This window comes from Pelecanus crispus, chromosome 3, assembly GCF_030463565.1.
Source record: "Pelecanus crispus isolate bPelCri1 chromosome 3, bPelCri1.pri, whole genome shotgun sequence".
Taxonomy (NCBI): Eukaryota; Metazoa; Chordata; class Aves; order Pelecaniformes; family Pelecanidae; genus Pelecanus; species Pelecanus crispus.
Window position 1 is genome coordinate 47946382 of NC_134645.1, and position 21080 is coordinate 47967461.

The 21080-nt window shown below is 36.3% G+C and overlaps 1 protein-coding gene across 1 annotated transcript in view; it reads right to left on the reverse strand.

The window, feature by feature from the left end:
• TTC27 (tetratricopeptide repeat domain 27) overlaps window positions 1–21080 on the reverse strand; it is a 134707-nt gene that overhangs the window by 72288 nt on the left and 41339 nt on the right. The window contains exon 9 of the mRNA XM_075708062.1: window positions 13709–13775. Coding sequence (XP_075564177.1) covers window positions 13709–13775 — 67 coding nt within the window. The remainder of the gene's footprint in view (window positions 1–13708; window positions 13776–21080) is intronic.

Below are 21080 nucleotides of genomic sequence, written 5' to 3' on the forward strand. Positions count from 1 at the left end.
GAGTACAGAGATTTACACTTACTGAAGAATTTTCAGTGAAAACAATGAAAGACTCAATGAAAGCTTCGTATGGATTTAAATATAGCAGAAACACAGAAAAGCAAGCTCACATTAGCTTGCATGGAACAAAAATAAAACAAAAAATAGGGAGACACTTCTAGTGAGCTATAAACATGATTCTTTGACTCTGCATAATGCAGTCTGTTATTTAACTTGCATGCATGCAGGTACATAATTTTCAGAGACACCTATGGAAGGAACAAAAATCACAATTCCAAGTCATTTTAGACACACTGGAAAAATCAACTCAAATCAGGTTCTGCTAGGAAAATGTTTTAATGTTTTTTTCCCCTTAGGATTTTCTACTTTCTAATAATAGTACAAAGGTATTACTTGAGTGTCAAATTATTTGTTCAGTTCTACTTATACATCCAAACTGCAGATCTATCCTAGATATCCAAAATTATTTAAATTTTCTTCCACATTAACAGGCATCGGTGGGCTGATATTTAGCAAGTTTCTAAGAGCTTAATGCTCTGCAATGAACTAAGTGGTATAAATATTGTATCCTCTTGTAAGACTTGAAAAAAGAGTAATTTTTCATGCTGTTGCTTAAGCTGGCTTTTGGGTTGTATTTTGGTTTGTTTTTTTCTTTTCATTTTGAGAGACTATTTAAGTTCAGAAGTAAGTTTTCCTTGGAGGTTCTCAATTTTTTTAGGAGAAGGAAGAAACTAGAGAAGAAAAGGAAATGTCATGAAGAAAGAAGATACTGTTTTATTTAAAGGAATCTGCTTTCAATGACTAGGAAAGGGTAAACCACATAAGATATGGCTCCTATTTTCACTTAGAATGGAGTCCAGCCATATTACTGACACTCGCTCTGTTGTGCCAAACATATCACTTATTCTGCGTTATGCTGAAAACAACTTCAGCCAGATTTGACTGTAGTAGCATTGTCTTTTTCAGGTCTGTGGTTTGGACTTACTCCTGAAACAGCATAAGTACAGACTTCCACACCACATCACAGTACTGCATTTATTTCCTAAGGCCCAATCTCAACAGCAATAAATCAGGTTTTTGGATTCAAAAGACTAGACTTTAACTCTTTGGTACCAATGATAAGGATTTCCCTAGGTATTAAACAACTGTGATTTTCTCATTTTAACTGCTCAACCTCAGGAATTTCACCATCTATGCCAAGGTTCTGAACACATCATGTGCTCTTTTGATAATATCCTGAAAACCAGAAAAACATTAAAGAAATTGCTCTGTGCACAGGTAGTAAAACCATGAATTTGGTTTGAGAATGGCTGGATATCATGTTTTAAAGATAGACAGTTTCAGGACTATGTGCAATGGTACGTGCTGTCTGAGGACTTGCAATCTGTTTAGCCTCAAGACAAATGCAGCAAATGACTAAAAAAAGGGTGAAAGATAGAAAATCAGTGCCAATGGAGAATGTTTTCTAACTTGTTTCATTCAGATCAGCCATGTGGGAGAAGAAACATGTCCTACCCCCTGCTAGGTATTCCCTTGGCAACTACCACAGTAGGCTCTTAAATCCTCTGCCCTGCTTGCTCCACCCCACCTTCAGCCTTGCCTCTCCTCTGACAAGGAGCATTTTTGGAACCGACAGTGCTACAGGTTAACTTATCCTCTGCTGACAGAAATTTATTCCTCAGGGAGACAGTCAGTTACGACTTTTCACCTTTCCATTTCTGGTACTGCTGCCTGCAGCTACACACAAGAAGCATGATTTGTCAATACTTTCTTTAGGTTGGTCAACTCTTTCTAAGCACGTTTTTTTGTTTGTTTGTTTGTTTTTTTTAAATAGTACTACTTACCCAGAAAAATCCAGGTAAGACTACACATTAAGGTTTCCTTTTCTGCCTCTTTGCTTGTTTGAACGGTTCAAGGCAAACTCAATGTTTGCAGCACTCTGGACCACTGGAAAAATCCCTTATACCTGACAGATCCTGCATCCTTATACAACTGCCCCAGGGTGGTGGGATTTGTCTGTTCTGCCTGCCTACTCGCGTTTATGAGCTCACCACTATGGTTTTTTCCATAGACTGCCAGTGATGCTTCCTGTTTATTTGGTCTATCAACAGCCTCTGGAAGAATACTGCTTTATACTCTGCTGCTATCTGATGCAGCATAGATTCTTACTCTAACAGAAACTTTTATCTTTACTTTTGCAATGATAACTTCGGGATAAAAATCCATTTACAATAATTATCCTTAAAATACCTTAACTGAATATCTTTTGTGGGAAGAGAATGTAGGGTAGTAAAAATAGTGGTTCTCAGACAGATTTGGAGCACAACTATAAAAATTATACAACACAATGGAGCCTTAAAAGCTCCCTTCACATCCTCAGTAAAAGGCATAAAATTATCTTCTTGAAAAGAACCAATTTAAATGTTTTCATAATTTCAAAACTTTACAATTAGTTAATGGCACAGCAAGAATACTTTAACAGTTGCATACAGTTTTTACATTATAAAAATGCCATTTGTGAACCCATCCTCTAATGATGTTAACTAGTCAAAATCAGCTATCACTTTTTTTCTGTAATAGGAACAGCTAAAAATATTCAGGAAGAATTACATGCCTAAACTATTGATTTACAGCAAGGCTGACATTGACTTTACTATTAAGCCATGTCAGAACAAAGTACAGAATGTCTATAAAACATCTTCACAACAGTGAAGAACAATGTCTGTAAGAACAGCTGTCTGTAGAAGAATGGTGAGGCACAGCAGAGCTAGACAGGACTCTACAGGGAGTGTGTCATACCTGGTTTTCCTGTTTTGAATGCCAGCATCCACCACAGGAATTCTGTCTACAACAGTCTCTACTATTCAGCAATCTACATATTGCAATGCTTGGTGTTCACAAATAAGTGTAACATGTTAAATGCAAAAGGTGTGCCTCAATTACTGTTTGGTGGGCTAAGTGGATAGGGTCAAAGTCTGGAGATGACAATTTCAGTGAGAGTTCTAGGACGGCCTCAGCAGTTTCCCAGGAAAGAGCACATTAACAAGTCTCGATGACCATTAAAAAATAATTTGAGTGCTGATTTCTTCCAGTTCCTGACTTCACCAGAGAAGTATTCTGTCTCTTTAAAGAGCTACTGTTCCCATTACATGCCATAGGATCAAGCTGCTGGAGGTCACCAGCAGCCTGTCTTTAAACCGTATGTGCAAAAGCTTAGTTTCCAGGAGCGAAACAAAGCTGCACCCACCTTCCTTTCAGAGACTGAAGACACAATGGTCCTGAAAGAAGACTAACTCCTTAAGCAGCAACCAAAAGCGAGGAAGGAAAGGAATAAAAATAGGGTCAGAAATATGTGAGAAAGAAAGGAATTAGGGAAGATGACAGCAAGAGTGAAAGTCAGATAAACAGGAGGGGAGAGCTGACAAAGGAGGGCTGAGTTGAATATGGCATGGATGAGTAAACAAAAAGGGAAGCTGACATAGGCACAAATGACTAATACTGAAAAAAAAAATGAGTGAGACACTGTTGGGGAGCGTGAAAGAAAATCCTGTCTTGGTGGGCAAAAGTGAGTAACGTTCCTGATTCTGACAGGGTTGTGTAGACAGAAGCTGTACTCTGAATATATTTATTAGAGACCAAAGGCAATGTCTGGGATGTGCTTAGACTTGAAAGAAGTTAAAAGCATGAGCAGTAACAGAGTAAGATTCAAACACAACAGTCTAGTACCTGTCCAGTTGTATTATGCACATAAACAACAGCAGTTATTAAAATAATTGTGCAAATTGGGTGAAGAAGGTACAAGGCATTTTCCTTAGACAAACAAAAGAGGGAATCTTTTTAGTTATGCACCTCCAAGCTTCACATTTTCCCAGCTCTGTTAGAGATTCAACACACACATAAATAAAGGTTTGCCTACTATTACATAAGGGAAAGATACAGAATATACAGACAAATAAAGACACACACTGCAATTCTTACACAATAAGCTGTAGGATGAGAAATAAGGTCTTATTCCAGCAACTAAATGACATGCTTGCTTTCTGAATCTTACTACTAAGCTATTAAAAAGCTTCAAACCATGCAAAATGTTCAAAACAAAGTAAAAACAATTTTCTAAACATATTTCCCTCCTTTATTCTAAAACTGAAAGGGTTTCCACGAATTTATATATTAAACTAAAAAGCAAGGAAAACATACTCAGTTTTAGCCAATGGTAAAAACAAACCAGGTACAATACTAATTTGGGGGAATGCAAATGCATATGCTGTTTCTCTCTGAGTGTTGTAATTTTAAAATCAAACATCTCAATTTTACAGAGCAGAAAAATCTTGCACAATACTTAGAGAAATCTGTAAAAGTTATTTTCTCTCTCACCTTTTGTCTAGACTAGATAGAAGTCATTGTAGACTCTGCTGGCCAACATAGTCTGATAAATGTACTGAAGAAAAATCTAGCTGACACAAGACAAAGTCTTTCAAGAAAAAAAACCCAAGCTCCAAGTTAATTAATGCAATACATGCTTAAGGATAATATAGACAAGGCAGTAAAATCTTCTCAAATACATCAAAATACACCAACTAATATCTAGTGCCATGATTTTTATTTCAGTTCAGAAAAGGCCTCAAATCTCAGCTTCACAGAAGAACATTAAATAGTTTAAATATTTTTAAAACATTTTTGCAAATTGAAACAAATAGAACATGATGCTCTTAAACATTTTATTGGCATTTGTTTGAATAGTCTTCATAACTAACAGCTCTACTTGCCATGATTAATGCAGCCAATCCAAACATCTCAAAAGTATTTATGCCATACCATATTATCATATATGCTAAGCATATAAATTATCCATAGCAAAACAGTCTGAATTTTCTCACGGTAATCATGAGACTCATTTATGATATATACTGCATGAACAGTCCACTAAATGAGCTGGCACTGTTTCTATTTCCTGATGCAATGAGCTAATGTTCATAAACAGAATATGAACCTTTCCTATTCACCATTTGCACAACTGGAAATTAGTTTTCATAAGGGTCACAAACACTTCATGCAAATTACTTTATGAAATTTTCTTGCATATTTGATGTTAGAAAATAATTATTCAAAAGAAAACTTTGCTTCTCAGTATCTAAGTTATCCTAGTAAAAATGTATTTGCGGAAGAAAAAATAAAAAAGCTGAGTGATGGGGTCTGCTGGCAAGAATACATGCTTTTTTCCCCGCCTTTAGTCATAATGTACTGTTTAGGAACTGATCAGTACTAGAATTCAGGCATTCTGTAAATACAAGTAAAATAAATGGGCATATAACCTCGATGCAGATGTATTTAAATGTTTCACAGATTAGTTTAATCTTAACATCTTAATTTCTGGTCAACAGCACTTGAAAATTCCATTTCACTATTTAAACTTGCTGCTTTTCATAAAAGGCAAGAAAGGAAATATTGTAGAAATACCAGAATCAGAGCTGCTTAACCTTCGTCCTAGTATAAGATAGATGGCACCATGCTTTTCCACAACATACTGAAGTCAACTAACTACTTCTACAAGGGCAGCACACTGTGCAAAGAAATACCCAAGATCACTGCTGAATAGAATGGGATTTACTTAAATGAGAACAGCTGAGTACATAAATGGATTTTGCTGAATCTAAGCTGTAAGTGTTTGTTTAGGGAAATTTTTCAAAAATAGGTAAAAAAACGCAAATCTTTCCTTTTTACATCTTTCAAAAGCCCATGGTTTATAGACATAGAACTTGAGTAAACATAATTTTTCCCACAAAAATCTTAAATTGACCATCAGTAAATACCTGGAAAAAAATACCAGTTAGAAATACCTTCCAGTAGCTTGGCTACCTAAAAGTTCAGGATTAAAAAGACCAAAGGAAAAAAAAAAAAAAAAAAAAAAAAAGGATAAAAAACCATTGGAGACATTTCATTTCATTGCTAGTTTTGGGGGAATAAAAAAGAAATTCATGCAGATGCAGGGTAAGGCCTAAATTGTGTAATAAGTCAAAAAAATTCTGTTACTTTTTCAATATTTCGCCTTTAACATAGACCAGAAAGAATGTTTGGGGTGCTGATATGAGAAATGTTCTACTTCCAGTCCAAACTACAGACATGATATGATCAGAGAAAATTACACTCAGTTGCTTAGAGACAGTAGCAAGCTGACCGGCGAACAAGAATTCAACCACCTTCATTTTTTCAGATGCTATCAAACAAGCAAGATTAGAGCAATATTTGAAATGTTGGGTTAGGAAAAAAATCAAATTAAGGGACAATACTAAAACTAGGCAGAGGAGATGAGGGCAAGACAATAGGACAGCTAAATGAACTTCAAGAATAATTCTTCCTCACATATGGTAAAAGAAAAAAAATGTAAGTTACTTGGAAAAAATGGATTTACCCCTTCTTTAGTTCATCTGCACCTTCCCCAGCCAAACAGGCAAATCAGTAGAATATAAAGCACTAAAAAAAAAAAAGTGACTGCTAATACTGATAACACATGAATTGAAGTGATCATCAGAATATTGTCAAAAAGGGAATATTAAGCACTGCACAGAGTAGTGAGAATGTCTTATTTCCTTCAGATGATACCTCAGACAGCATTTTGTTGAATAGGGGGTTTAATTTCCTCTTCTTGCAAAAAAATCTTTCTTGCTGAAGTAAATTATAATAGTTATAACTGGTGAAGGTCTCAAGAGGGGGAAGGGAAGCCTGCGACATGTCAACTGGCTGTCAGAGAGGTTGCTAGAAAAAATAAGTGAGCTGCTGATAGATAAAGAGGAAGGAGGAGGGGGAGAAGAAAGGCTGCTGTGGGAAAAAATGTTACTAACTGTCATCAAATTTGTCTGCTTAACTTCTCAAACCCTTAGACAAGCAAATAATCTATTAATATTTAAACATGATTTTCATGTTCTCTTACCTCTGCGGTTTCAGTGAGACCACTAAAATCTATCACTTTAGTAATTCTGTACAGATTATACGAAAGAGCAGACTCTTCTAGAAAGGAAAGGCTACCCCAAATTTATTCCTGCTCAGAAAGGCACACAATAAATCAGGACTCATCTCCTGTAAGACATGATGCAAGCAGAGCTGTGGATCCCATGGACTGAGGGAAGAATGTAGACCACAGAGAAGAACAAAGTTGAAAGGGATAAAAGTGTCAATTATGTTGAAATCTGATATTTTGTAAAATAAAACGACTTCAAACAGATTGTTACTTAATCCCAGTTTTGGAATGGGATGCAAGCTTCCCCCTGGCCCTGCAACACATGTACTACAGCACCCAGTTACTTTACCCTAAAACATATAAATACATACAACAGCAGCAAAAATAACTGACAACACCAGGTTAATCTCCTATTCACAATACATTGTAAGCGTAAGTACCAGACACTTTGTGAATGAGCTTCCAAAAAATCTAGTTGAGTCTTTGCATATGATACTCCAGCAGAAAGGGCAGCTTCTCTTTTGCTATACTCAGTCCGATTTCCCAGTAATGTATGATGGGTCAGAAAGCATACGTGCATTAAATTAGCAGCAAGTGTATAGATCCTGACATTCCTGGAAAATGATTCAGACTTTTGAATAAAACTGCTTAGAAGAAAAAAAAAAAGAAAGAAAAAAAATCATAGAATAGCTTTGAATTCATTTACCTAAAAAAAAAGGTCTTACTAGTACTATGAGGGCTTTGCTGAGAGAAAGTCTTTGCAGTGTTATAATCTTGTAACCAAGAGAGGCTATTCAAAATGGGCAACACAGCTTAGAAAAGAAGTGAAAGAGACTTCTTATAAAGCCACGAAAGTTACAGCAGTAGAGACACATGGCACTTAATGAGCTTTTCAATACTCTTGCTGGTTATAAAACATAAAGAAAACTGCAGCCATTTTCTCAGCAGAGAAAAATGCACTGCTTTTATTTAAGCTATACAAACAACTTCTCTTCAGAAACCAAATTGGCATGTTAGTTTTATAGAGATTTTGATAGGAAGGCTTGACATTAAAAATATCATATGCTGTGATTTGATTGCTCCCTAGTTCCACATTAATATCACAAATGCCATACAAAAGATGAGAAAAACAAAGCATTCCCATTTCCACCCTCTACTCCCTCCTCCCAAAGCCCCCTTCCTACAGTGAAAAGCAGAAAAAGTATTCATATATGCATATACACACACACTCAATAAAATGTGCACTATAATCTTTGCTGTGATTTTCAAAGGTACTACACAACATCAGTTTCTATTACACTCAATAAATGCCCACTTCTAGGGGGGAAAAAAAAAATCTGTCCAACTATTCTTAAATTCATTAGTAAGAACAGTCTCTTATGGAATCAGTAGCTCAATGCAGTGGAAAAACAAAAGACATAAAGCATTCCCATCTGGTCCATCTTTGGAATACACAGTATTCCTTGGATTTTGACAGAATGTGGATCTCTCCACATTCTCTAAGTCCTTGATCAGAGACCTTGGTATCCTTCATGGCATTACTGGACCAATTTCAGAATGATCAGGTATTTTTGTTAGCAGATGGCAAATAATTTTTAAGTTTTGTACTCTGAGCAAAATAAAAGTTACTACACTTTTTTTTCTTCTTCAAGAAAGATGTCCTCACCTGTTCAAAGTGTCAACAGAAGAACTGCCAGAACCTCCTTTTCCTGGTTTTCACCACTTAATAAAGAAACCAACTGCTCTACTCTCCATAAATGGTAGAAGTCTCAGGAGTATAACAAACCAATGCAACTAACGTTTCAACAGCCCCTTTTCTTTCCTTTCTCATCTTCTATGGATACCAAAGGATACAAATATGGGGCTAACATGTGGGAAGCACAAAGCAAGAGGTTTCTGGTTGCTTTTTCTCCTCAGTCCCCTCTAGGTTAATACTGTTGCTACTACTCCAAGTCCCTTGATCATAACACACTGATAAGGAAAAAAAGTAGTATTCTCCCACACTGGGCTAAGTGCTCATCACATTTACCACAAAGCCCATTTCTGCTGGACAAAGACAGGGCTAGGACAGATGGAAGGGGTAACGTTAAGGACCAGCTGCAGCTCCTTAATCCTGGATATTTTGTTGGAGTGTCATATCAGACTATGAAACACTGAATTGCCTCCCCAATACATAAACTATAAGCTATAGTATAAGGTTTCTATAAAGCTGTAAGAACTTGTATTGCGGAGTCTAATCTTACTAGTGGGGTTTTTTTTCAAAAACATTTTTCTCTTTTGTAAGAGAAAAATGCAACACTATTCAATATTTAATTCTTCCCCCATCTTCCTGCAAGAACTGCATAATCTTAAAATTAAAATGTAAAGCAAGATTTACCAGTTCTTACACAGAGCTTTCATATGTTCCTGGAACTCTTTTACATTTCAGAAATACTTCCTAGTTTCCTGTTCTAAAGTTTATGTTCACATGATGGACATCTTTCATAAAGCTTTAAATGTAATTTTTAAAAAATTCTTTTAAAAAAATATACTGACATATCATGTACATTTATATAACAGCGCTGTCCATTTAATCTTCTCTTTGGTATATTGTTTTAACTGCATTACCTGTTCAAAATAATGTAAACAGCAAATATTTAATAGGAGTGATTTTAATACCCTACTTTTGCTCATTTGTGAAAAGGATTTTTTTTCTAAAAAGGTATTTGGGCCACTGATATACAGAGATCAGTTATGTACTTATGAACTTCTAAGGAAAAACTGCTGCCCAATATAAAACCCAGAAGACTTCACATTTGTATTTTTACATTAAGAACAATCCATTGGAATTAAAGATGGGATAAGAAAGTGTATTTAGGCATTTTAAAGCCAACGTGGGGAGCTGGGAGTAAACTAAGCTAAGAAACCTCAATGCGAAAGCAGTACTGTGTTAGTTCTTTGGTTTCTTGCATCGTATACTTCCTACTTCCTATACAGAAAGCTCTGGGGAAAAAAGTTTATTGTAAGGAAGAAACCAGTAATTCTAACAGAGGAGCACTGGCTTTCTCTACTAGTTTACTGTCCCTCTTTTCCTCTCTTAAAAACGGCTTTTAAATGCAATATTCAGTCAGCTAAATCAGAAAGTTTGCCAAATATCATATGCATAACTGTGTCTCTGAAGCAGCTTGGGTGATACTTGATTTCTAAATAAGATCTTAGCTTTCTTAGAGTCCAAGTGCTCCATAATAGTATTAATTAAAACCATATAACTGTTTCCCTAAACCATTGTGTGAGAAAAAGAATATTTAATTCCCCTTAAAATCAAATATTTCATTTTGTGTTTATTCCTAAATGCATGTGAGCTACATTACTTCTCATGTGAAGATATCAAATCAACAATTTAACTATAAGCAGGGAAAAAAAATCAAATGTATCTAATTTCAGCTATAGATTAACAGCTTAAAAGCTGAAATATTATGCTGATGATAGGTGAATAGATTTGACTAGAACCCCTCAAGCATTGAAGTCCGAATTATTGTACCAAGAGGAGCTATCCCAGCCAATGGGACTACATACACAAGTACACAGGATTTGATACACCCCCACAGCTTGCTTCAAAAATTAGCAATACTAAAAGTAATTCTTAGTTACAAAAGTTAGTACTTTTAGGACAATAGCAACTATTCCCAAGTGACTTCAGTAAATGAAAAGCAGCAATTCTTTTGTATTCAACTGCAGTCACCAAGCAGTGACTAATAGTGACTTAATAGTGTGTTATTTTTAGGACTGTAAGCTATGTTGTTTAAAATATATGTATATATATGTATCTTACAGATCTAGTAATTTTCAACTTCTACAGATACAAGAGGGAGTTTAGAATGCCTGTTTGCCGAACTACACCTAGTATGAGGCAGGACCACATCATCTACTTGAGTTTACGTTGATCATCCTTTTTGCTCTCATACTACCTGGACATTCATTCTCTCTGCTCGAGAGAAATTGCAGGTCACATACATTTGTTTTGCCATGTCCAAAGCAAGAGGATCTCTTGATGATTCACTGATCTGTTAAAAACACCTTACAATTTCTCAAGTTTCCTAAGATATCTTGAAATGCCCTCCTTTCTTCAGGAAACACAAATTTCAGCAGATATCAGATGAATGCATGACAACCATCTAACCAGCCTGCAGATACAAGAATCCACATGTAGGCTGAGAAGATGCCTGCTCACACACACACACACACAGAGCAGTTTAAATGATGCTAAAGAAATTACTAAAGCAGCATCAATATAGTGCTCATTTGCCTGGTTCACTAGGTAGTACCAAAGCTTGGTAAATACCTTAAATACGCGTGATCACATTGGCGGTGCCACTTACTCAGATAGCAGACACCGTAAGAACCAAGGTTGTGTTAACATTCACACAGAACATCCCTGCTGCCAGGGAGCACAGCGATGGATTTGCTTGCCTCAGTGACTCAGAGCTAAGATGCAGAAGAGCTCAGAGATTTTATCATGAAATTCTGCAGTGACTATCCACAATTTTAGGCTCAGGTGCAAACTCCACAAAAGATGCCTTTATTGAAAAGAACTTACATAAGCTAATATCTGATTCCTGTTTTCAGTTTCCAGGAGAGATTTGGGATGGTAATGTTACATATCATACTTGTTCTTGTTTGTGTCATGGGAGCATAGGTCAAGATTAAAGAGAAAATAATGGTAAAATGGAATTGTGTCCCTATGTTCCATTAACTTGGAAACATTAAGCAAAAGTTTAAAAGAACACTATTCTGATATTGAAATTTATTATTTCCTCTAATTTTTAGGCTACCAGCTACTTCTTTAAGTCACTGCTGTCTTCTGAATTCTGCACTACTAGTAAGACCTACATTCCTGTTTGTTTACCGCTACAGACCCTTCTTTTTTGCTACTCAGAGCACAGAGTGATAGGGAAGCGTACACATATCTTTCAGCTGTGTTTCTCTGGAGATCTATCCTGATAGTACCTGCTGATCTTACAAGGGTGAAGCAAACTGTAGCTGACTTAGAAGTTCTTTAAAAAGATAAATAAATGAATGAAAACATAAGCTCCCCACAGTCACTGCAATAAATATTTAAGGAACAAGTTCATCAGCTCTCCTGGGATTTTTGAGGAATCAGCCACTAGATGGCAGAAAAATGCAGTTTAATTTTCTCATCGTTATGAAGACTTCGCCCCACAGATCTCTTACATCTCAGATAACAGGTAATATGATCTGTCCAGCAATGTCAGATAAAAGATGACAGTAAAGCTGATTACTTTTCTTGCCTAGTATAAATGCTACCTTGACTTTTTCTCCTCTGCTGTAAAACCTGAAGAGTCTTCAAATGTTTGAAAACTTAAGTGTTAAAATAACTAAACCCCACTCCTGGTTTCATTATTCTGGAAAGTACACCATTACAGGAGTAGGGCCAATCTTGTTAAAGATGTTCTGTTATCATGATATCACTCCGTTTAATATTAAAAGGGTAGAATACATGGAGAAGTTATTTCAGCATTCAGGTACATAATGGCTGCATTTCCACCCAAGAATTACGCAAACGATAGCAGGTAGTGAGAAGACTGAAGCAGGGAATGTACAAAAAAAGTCCAGGGAGTTTGACAGGAAATAAAACATGAGAAGCAAAATTGTGAGTTTTCACAGAAAATCCTCAATTTAAAATATATTATTTTAATAGCAAAAATGTTGGGGTTTGTTTTAACAAAATTATATGCACATCTTGAAATTTCATATATTTGCATTAACATTTTTGCAAAAAAATTACATTGTAATAGTTTCACCATTTTTTTAAAAGTTTGCAGTACACTCTTCAACAGCTTTTTTTATTCCTATGGCCTTTTCTACGTGTGCATTTCCTTACTTTGTACATATTTCTTCTTTCTGTAAGTTTGTTCCTCTCCTTTAATGCTCATCATTCTTTAATATCGTTATTGGGTACTTCAATTACTACAATATGAAGTGAGAGCGGACAGTCTCATTTTTTCTATATTTCAATTTTTTTCTGCTCTCTATTCCCACTTTTTAAAAAAACAAATCAAAACTGTAGTTCAAAAGAAAATACTTCAGAAACTATGAGTATATCATGAGAAAGCACTATGATAATTGTAGCAACAAATAGAAAACCTACATAAACTAAACTGTTTTACAGTGATTCACTCAGCTCCCTCATGCAGATCTTACATGTACTGTATTAGCATAGGGACCTAAACAAACATTACTCTAAAACCAACCTATTTTACATTTATCTATCTAATAAAAAGATTAGTATTTTCTTTTTTCTAGATTGAACTTCCTTTTACCACCACAAAAAAACCCATATTACCATAGTTAACCTTAGATTACTGTCCATAGTCCTTTCGCATAACTGCAAGTGTCAGCGATAAAACTCTAGCTCAACTGAAATCAAAGGGATTTTTGCTGAGATCCTATCTGCAAACTCTTAACAAGAATTTACTTTTTCAGATGGCACTACTATGGCAAAAGGGTCTCAGGTGAAATTAAATTTTTAGATGTCAAGCTTATCCTGCATGATGATGGTTTAAAACTGGGTTGAACTTCAGCACCACTTTTACTTCTTGAAATAAGAAAAAGTTAATGAAACGACTGAGTACTAAAACAAATTTGGTTTACAAACAGTTTCATGATTAATGTGATTGACAGGTTACTGCTTGGTACTTAACTTAAATATTAAGTGAAAACATGTTTACTAAGAAGTCCAGATAAGTTACTCACTGAAGTAAAAGCCAGAAGTTCCTCTTCAGTTAATTTGTGTATTGGATTGTTCTTTTGGAAGTCTATACTGTAAAACAAACAAACAAACAAACAAACCCCAATGCTGATTTAATCTTTAGAATACCACTATGCAGAATATGTTTTTCAAACTTGCAGAAATCTAAAGGACATTCTGTAAAACTGCTACAATGACAAATGGGAGTATGGTATGTGCAGAAGGCGGCCTAGACCTAGGAGCAGTCACAGAAAAAAAGAACCATTTAGGGGACCAAGATATTTTAGTAGCATGTTTCCAAGACCATTCTAAACTGAAATGCCTTACTCAGTTTAAGCTTTGGGAATAACAATTTTACAAATCCTAAACAGTTACAAATCCATTCTCTGTTTTTACAGAGGTCTGTTTTCATTTAAAATTCTATGACTAATTGAACACAGATTCTGCAAAGCAAAAAAACATTAATGTTTAAAAAGTGCTGAAGGGTAATCTCAAACAAGCACCCTCTTTCTAGTCACTCAAGGAACATGACCACAGGGGTCCATCTCTCACTAACTGGCATTACCACTAGCTTGTGGTACACAAAGCGGGGAAACCAGAATACACAGAGATGAGAATTAAAATTATTTTAATCACAGTTGGACATGTTTACAGAGATGATAAATTGGGCTTACAACTCTACATGGGTGCATGTTCTCCTTAAGACAACAGCCCACCAACATTTACAAATATACTACAAGATATAGTGGCACAAAGAGCAACAAGGCTACAATTCAAGCTCCCCATGAAAACAAAAGGTATCAAGTGAAAATATATCCTAAATCATACTACAGAGTATGGAACATCACAAACCTATATAATGGCTAAATACTTAAGCGTAAATTCATCACGCTATTTCTTAAACTTTGCAGCAGGCTTCATATTACAGGTTAAAATTGCAAAGACAGTATATTAATTGTGATGATAGGTCACAGATTGAAATTATGCTCCCTACTTTACATACCTTACTTTGGAGACAAGACTTTGCCCCAGTCTAACTTTTTTCTTGCTATTTTGTTAATTCTTCTTTGTACATACGATACAATTACCATTGCAGAAATAACAGTCAATATTTTGATTTAAACCTCGTTACTAGCCACAAGAACAAGGTACAGTATAGAGGCTGCCTGTGAAATCTCAATTATCTTTGAAAGGTCATGGCAATCAAGAGAGGTTCCTGAGAACTGACAAATGTCACTCCTATCTTCAGCAAGAGCAAGGAGGATCCAGGTTAGTCTCACCTCAATCCTTGGAAAGGATATGAAGCAAATAATTCTTGAAGACATTTCCTAATGCATGGAGGGAGTTGTTGGTACAGATTCACCAAGCGGAAGTCATGCTTGACCAACTTGATAACCTCCTATGATGAAATGACTGGCTTGGTAGATCTGGGGAGAGCAGTGGACATTGTCTACCTGGACTTCAGTAAGGCTTTCAGCACTGTTTCCCATAAGATCTTCATAAAGAAGCTGATGAGCAGACAGTGAGGTGGACTGAAAACTGGCCAAAAAGGTGGGCCCAGGGGGTTGTGATCAGCAGTACAAAGTCTAGTTGGAAGTCAATAACTGTTGGTGTAGCCCAGGGATCAATACAAAGTCCAATACTGTTCAACATCTTTAATAAGAATCTGGGTGATGGAGCAGAGCATACCTTCAGCAGGTTTGCTGATGGCACAAAATTGGGAGGAGCAGCTAATATACCAGCAGGTTGTGCTGACATCCAAAGAGATCTCAACAAGCTGGAGAAACAGGATGACAGGAAGCTCATGCAGTTCTGCAACGGGAACTGCCAAGTCCTGACCTTGCTTGAGCAGGGGGTTGGACAAGACAATCTCCAGCAATCCCTTCCAACCTCAACCAATCTGTAATATGAAGGACAAGAAGGTGACAGAATAGTCTGCATGCATTTAGGTAGAAGAAATCATGCTTGATTAACCACATAGCCTTCCATGATGAGATGATTAGATTGGTGGACTTTATCTTGACTTTGGAAAGGTACTTGACACTGTCTTCCATAACATCCTCATAGACAAACTGATGAAATATGGACTAGATAAATGTACAGTGTGGTGGACTGAAAACTAGATGAACTGCCAGTCTCAAAGGATTATGACAAGTAGCATGAAGTCCAGCTGGAGGCCAGTGACTAACTGTATCCCAGGGATCAAATAATATTTTACATCTTCATTAATGACCTTGATGATGGGACATGATGCAAAGTCCTGCACCTGAGGAGGAATAGCCCCATGCACCAGTACAGGCTCAGGGCAGACCATCTGGCAATGAGCTTGGCACAAAAGGACATCGGGGTCCTGGTGAAAACCAAGTTGAACATGAGCCAGCAACGTGCCCTTACAGCAAAGCCATCCAAAGCCTCCTGGGCTGCATTAGGAAGAGCGCTGCCAGCAGGTCAAGAGAGGTGATCCGTCCCCTCTACTCAGCACTGGTGAGACCAAACCTGGAGTGCTGTCATCAGCTCTGGGCTCCTCAGTTCAAGAGAGATGTGGGCATATTGGAACAAGCCCAGCAAAGGGCCACAAAGATGGTTAAGATAGTGGAGCACCTGATATACAAAGAGAGAGTGAGAAAGCTGGGATGGTTTAACCTGGAGAAAAGAAGGCTCAGGAGGATGTTATCAATGTGTATAAATACCTGATGGCAAGGAGTAAACAAGACAGAACCAGACTCTTCTCAGTGGTACCCAATGAACAGTCAAGAAACAATGAGCACAAACTGAAACCCAGAAAATTCCATTTAAAAAAGTAAGCAAAACCTTCATTAATGTGGGGGTGGTAAAGCACAGGAAGGGGTTACCCAGACAGGTTGTGCTGTCTCCATCCTTGGAGATATTCAAGGTCCAACTGGACATGACCATAAAGAACCTGCTCGAGTTGACTGTTTCAAGCAGGGAAGTTGGACTAGATGATCTCTAGAGGTCCCTTCTAACCTCAACAATTTCATTAAATTTTCATTTAATGGTACAGTTTATGTTTTTCAGCCTTATGTTTTGTTAACAAAAGGAAGAAAAGAGTCTATTTCTTACTGAAAGCGAGAAATAAGCTGACTTTTTTTTTACATTTTATTTAAAAATTTCTCTCTACATTGTGCATGTTACTAGGTATCACGACACTGATCTCTCTGCCCATCCTATTCTGACTACCTCATGTAGAATACAGAACGATTTGTTGTTTTTCTTTTCTTTGTAAGGTTTTCTTCCCCCTCCTCAATCTTAGTCAAAAAATTTCATTTAGTTTCATTTTTCTTCCTGACGAATAACAAATGTAACATTATGCTCTGTCCAGGACATACTGTAGGCTCTGAGGAACAACTACAAGATGTGGCCCTCTAATGAGTTTACACTGTCTTCATACCTGGGTATGAGTTGAAAGGAGACAGCATGAAGAAAATAGTTTGAGAAATGCTGTAATTTGCCATTTATTTACAGAGTGACTGAATATCCCAAATGAAGCAAGAATTCGTTTTTCAGCAGAGAACTTTCCTCTGCCTTCTAGTGCTTATAGTCTCAAATGGTCAAGATAGAAAAGGTAAACCACATTGATTTTCTTTTGGTAAATTCTACCACACTGTTGCAAGAACACATTTTGAAACTTTTTTACACTATATCGCTTTTTACTTTTATCTCCCCCATCACTTGCTTATCTGCCAGCTGTGAAAAAAGGCCAGAGTGCCTGATGTGTTCTGTTTTTTCCTCTAAAGAAAAGACACAATAAAGTATTAAGACATAATAAAAATATTCTAAGAGTAAGCAGCAAAGCACTCAAGGTAAGAAAAAGAAAAATCAATGCCATTCAAGCTCTCTTATCTCTTTATCTTTGCATGCCCACAAGAAGAAATAGAATTATCTGTGTAGCAGAGTACCAAGCCTCCTTCCTGATGGCATGGGTCTCTTCCACATTCCACCACCATTATATGGAGGAACAGGGGGTGTGTGGAAGGGAAAGTTCTCTCTGGAGAGCACTGCTTCAGCATTTCTAAAACAGCCATTCTTTAAGGAACCACCAATATTCATCAAACTAAAGCGGCTTATGAATGAGTTAAACATTCAGGAAATTACTCATTAAACATTCAGGAAATTACAGGATGAGTTTGAAAAAAATTCTACTCTGCCAATGCAAATGGCATCTGTTCAAAGGACTACAGCCAAATACAGGTAGGCTGAGAGACAGAGCAGAAGCATAATTACACCACCTTCTGAGATTCAATTTCTTACTTCTGTTAGGAGACGAGATCCCTTTTCCCCTCTTCTTCCGTAACTTAGGACATCTACTCTGTAACAGTATTTTTCTTGAAGCTTTCTTATCAAACTTTCCCCAAAATTTCTGGGGGGGTGGGGGCAACAATGACAATAATACATGACTACACAACTTCACTTAAACAAACAAAATCATCAGTGTGTGCAGTGAATTTTTTTTTTTTAAAAAAGAGCTATCGCAGAAAGTGAGTGGCATATGGGAACTGCATTCTCAATTTATTAACATGGTAACACCTTAAATTGTTATATAAGCTATATAATAAAGAATCTAAAAGCGTATTAGGTTAGAGTTGATGATTATTCACAGCAACATAAGCCAAAAGAATAAAATGTATGTATTTTTTAAAACTATTGAGATATTTATGTGCAAGTGCAAACATCTGTGTTAACAGCCATAAATGTAAGTAGATTGCTCAAACCTGAACTGAAATTATATAACTGCAGTTCTTTAACTTAGTTCAAGGTTTCACGAAAAGGGTTTTTTCACCTCTTTCATAATAATAATGATCTTCTGATTAATCAACCTACTAGTTTTATCCTGTAACAACACAGGCACCTAATAAAGCAAATTGGGTGGGTGGGTGCATGAGAGAGAAAGGGCATTACTGACCAGATTTTTTTTTTTTTTTTTTAAGAAGATTTGCACATTATTGTAGGGAAGAACATGACCAGAGGAGCTGAAATACAACAATTTCTACAGTGGAAGAAAGCTTGAGAGATTTTCCAACTCGTCTTCCTGCTGTGCAAACCTCTAAGTTCAGACAAATGTTTATCCAATCTATTCCTAAAGACCTCCCATCCATGCTTCATACCATTGATGTTCATGTTTCATAATACCATCAGCTTGAGTAAGGTGTATGAGCATGGCCACAAGTAAATACCAACTACGCTTTTGGTTGAGTACTGATGACAAAGGGCTTTCAAAAGCAAGTGAAGACATAGACATCACCGTTTATTCTTGTTCAGTTCAGTAAAGTTGGACTCTGTCAATAAGGAAAGCTAACTATTACTCCTCCTTTCTAATTTAACTTGTATGGTTCTGAATTTTGGTGATCAGTTGAAAAAAAAAACCAACAGAAAAGTTTATTCACCCATCTTCCCACAGAAAGAAACGATGTTATTGGTGGGCTTTTTTGAAAGTTTTATATGACACTGCTAGGAAACAATTCTGCCATATATAACACTGTTTTTTTTCCTTCCTTGAGAAAATCTTCCACAAAAGTTACTTCTTTCCTTGCCCAGTGTCACCTGCTATCAGAAATACTTCTAGTCAGCTTGAGGTAGTCCACTAAAGTCACTAAACACTAGTCACTAACACAAATGTGACTTCAGGTGAAAAATAACAAGTTTCTCTATTCATGAGGAAAAAATAAAAAAAAGTAAAAAAGGCAGCAAGAAAACTTCAAATACTGTAACAAGAACCTCACAGCAGCTAGACAACCAGAATGTTAAGGGAGATGACCAAAGGTTTTCAAAAGCATCGGTAAACTAAGGGACAGTTAAATTTTGACAAAATCGGAATTTATTTTTCAGCATCCTAAATATATATTGGTTCAAGCAGAAAGGATTGAATCCTCTCCTTATTCTAGATGGATTTTTGTCACAGCTTTTTGAAGCATATAGATGTTCTTCCAGATGAAAGCAGTGCTAAAATAGGTCTCTAATTTCCATTTCTGTCACATCCATGTACAATGCTTTAAGACGTGTAAGTACAGTAATGCAAACCTTGAAAGATAAGAGAAAAATGAAATTGTTTTAATGATTTTCCATACTGAATCAAATAAAATTTAAAGCTGTATTTTAAATCTGAATCTAGAGTAGAATTGTAGCTTGGTTTTAAGCATTTTTAATGACTGTGTTAGCTCTTAGCAGAGTACTTTATGAATATTTCACACTTCTATACCCTGTATTTGTTTTGATTTCAAGGACAGGTTAAGCAGTTCACCCCAGAGAATTTCAGGAGCTGAAATCAGAGCGGAATTTAGGATCTGTTGCTGTAGGATCTATGGACAGGCATCTTTTCATAACAATATGGAGACAAGTCACTAATCACCACATCATTCAGCTTTGCAAGGTATTTTCTGTCCATTCTTCAATCCTGTCTTAGGGAGTTGAATGAAATAGAAGAGGGAAAGAAAACAAAGAGCAGTAGACATTCTTTAGGCATAAACCAAAACCTTAGAGTAAGATCTACTCTGCAGCAGAAAAAAAAAGTACTTTCTAGTAAATCAGCAAAAGCTAATTGCCAATAGCTTACAGCTTACAACCAATTCTTTAATCTGATTAATCAGATCTACACTGGCAGCCTAATGGATAAGGTATCCAGTTTAACTAACTAGTTATATAGTTTAGGACTTAATTAGCTATAATCTTTGTAACAGTGGAATTAATAGCAATAATTCCAAGGTATCCCTTTTTGGGCTAAGACTAAATATTTATGTTTCAAGAACTGATTTAGAAAGTTGACAAATGTTACAGAACATTGTTAAAAGCTATTAAAAGTGTTCTACAAATAGCTGAAGTTGTATTAAAATATGGAACACAAATGATCAAAAACACTGGAATATTAAGTACCAATAACAAAATATCTCTAAAAATATAATTAAGGAGTCCAAAAAGTGTTTAAGGACCAATTACCAAAAGCGCAAAAAAATCACTACTAAATCCTTCTTCCAATACAGAGAGTTACAGGAGAGAAGAATCTTTCTGAAATTAAAAAGCTGCAAAAGAGGTTACATGCTAAGAGGTTGGATGCTAAAAAGTTAACAGGACCAAATGGTATTCAGAAAAAAAAAATTAAAGTGAGTTTTGGGATGAAATAGCCGAGACACTAAAAGCAGTGTGTAAGTCCTCATTTAAAACTTCCTCAGTGCCTGAAGACAAGAGAGCAGCAAAAATGATGCCAGCCTTTAAAACTGGTGTCAGGGGATCACTGTAACTACTGGCTTGTAAGAATATCTGTTGCAGGTAAGGAAAGACTATACAGTGAACAGAAGGACTAGAGATACCTGGACAAATACAATGTGTATGGGGAGAGTGAGTCAGGCTATGGGGAAAAAAGATTCC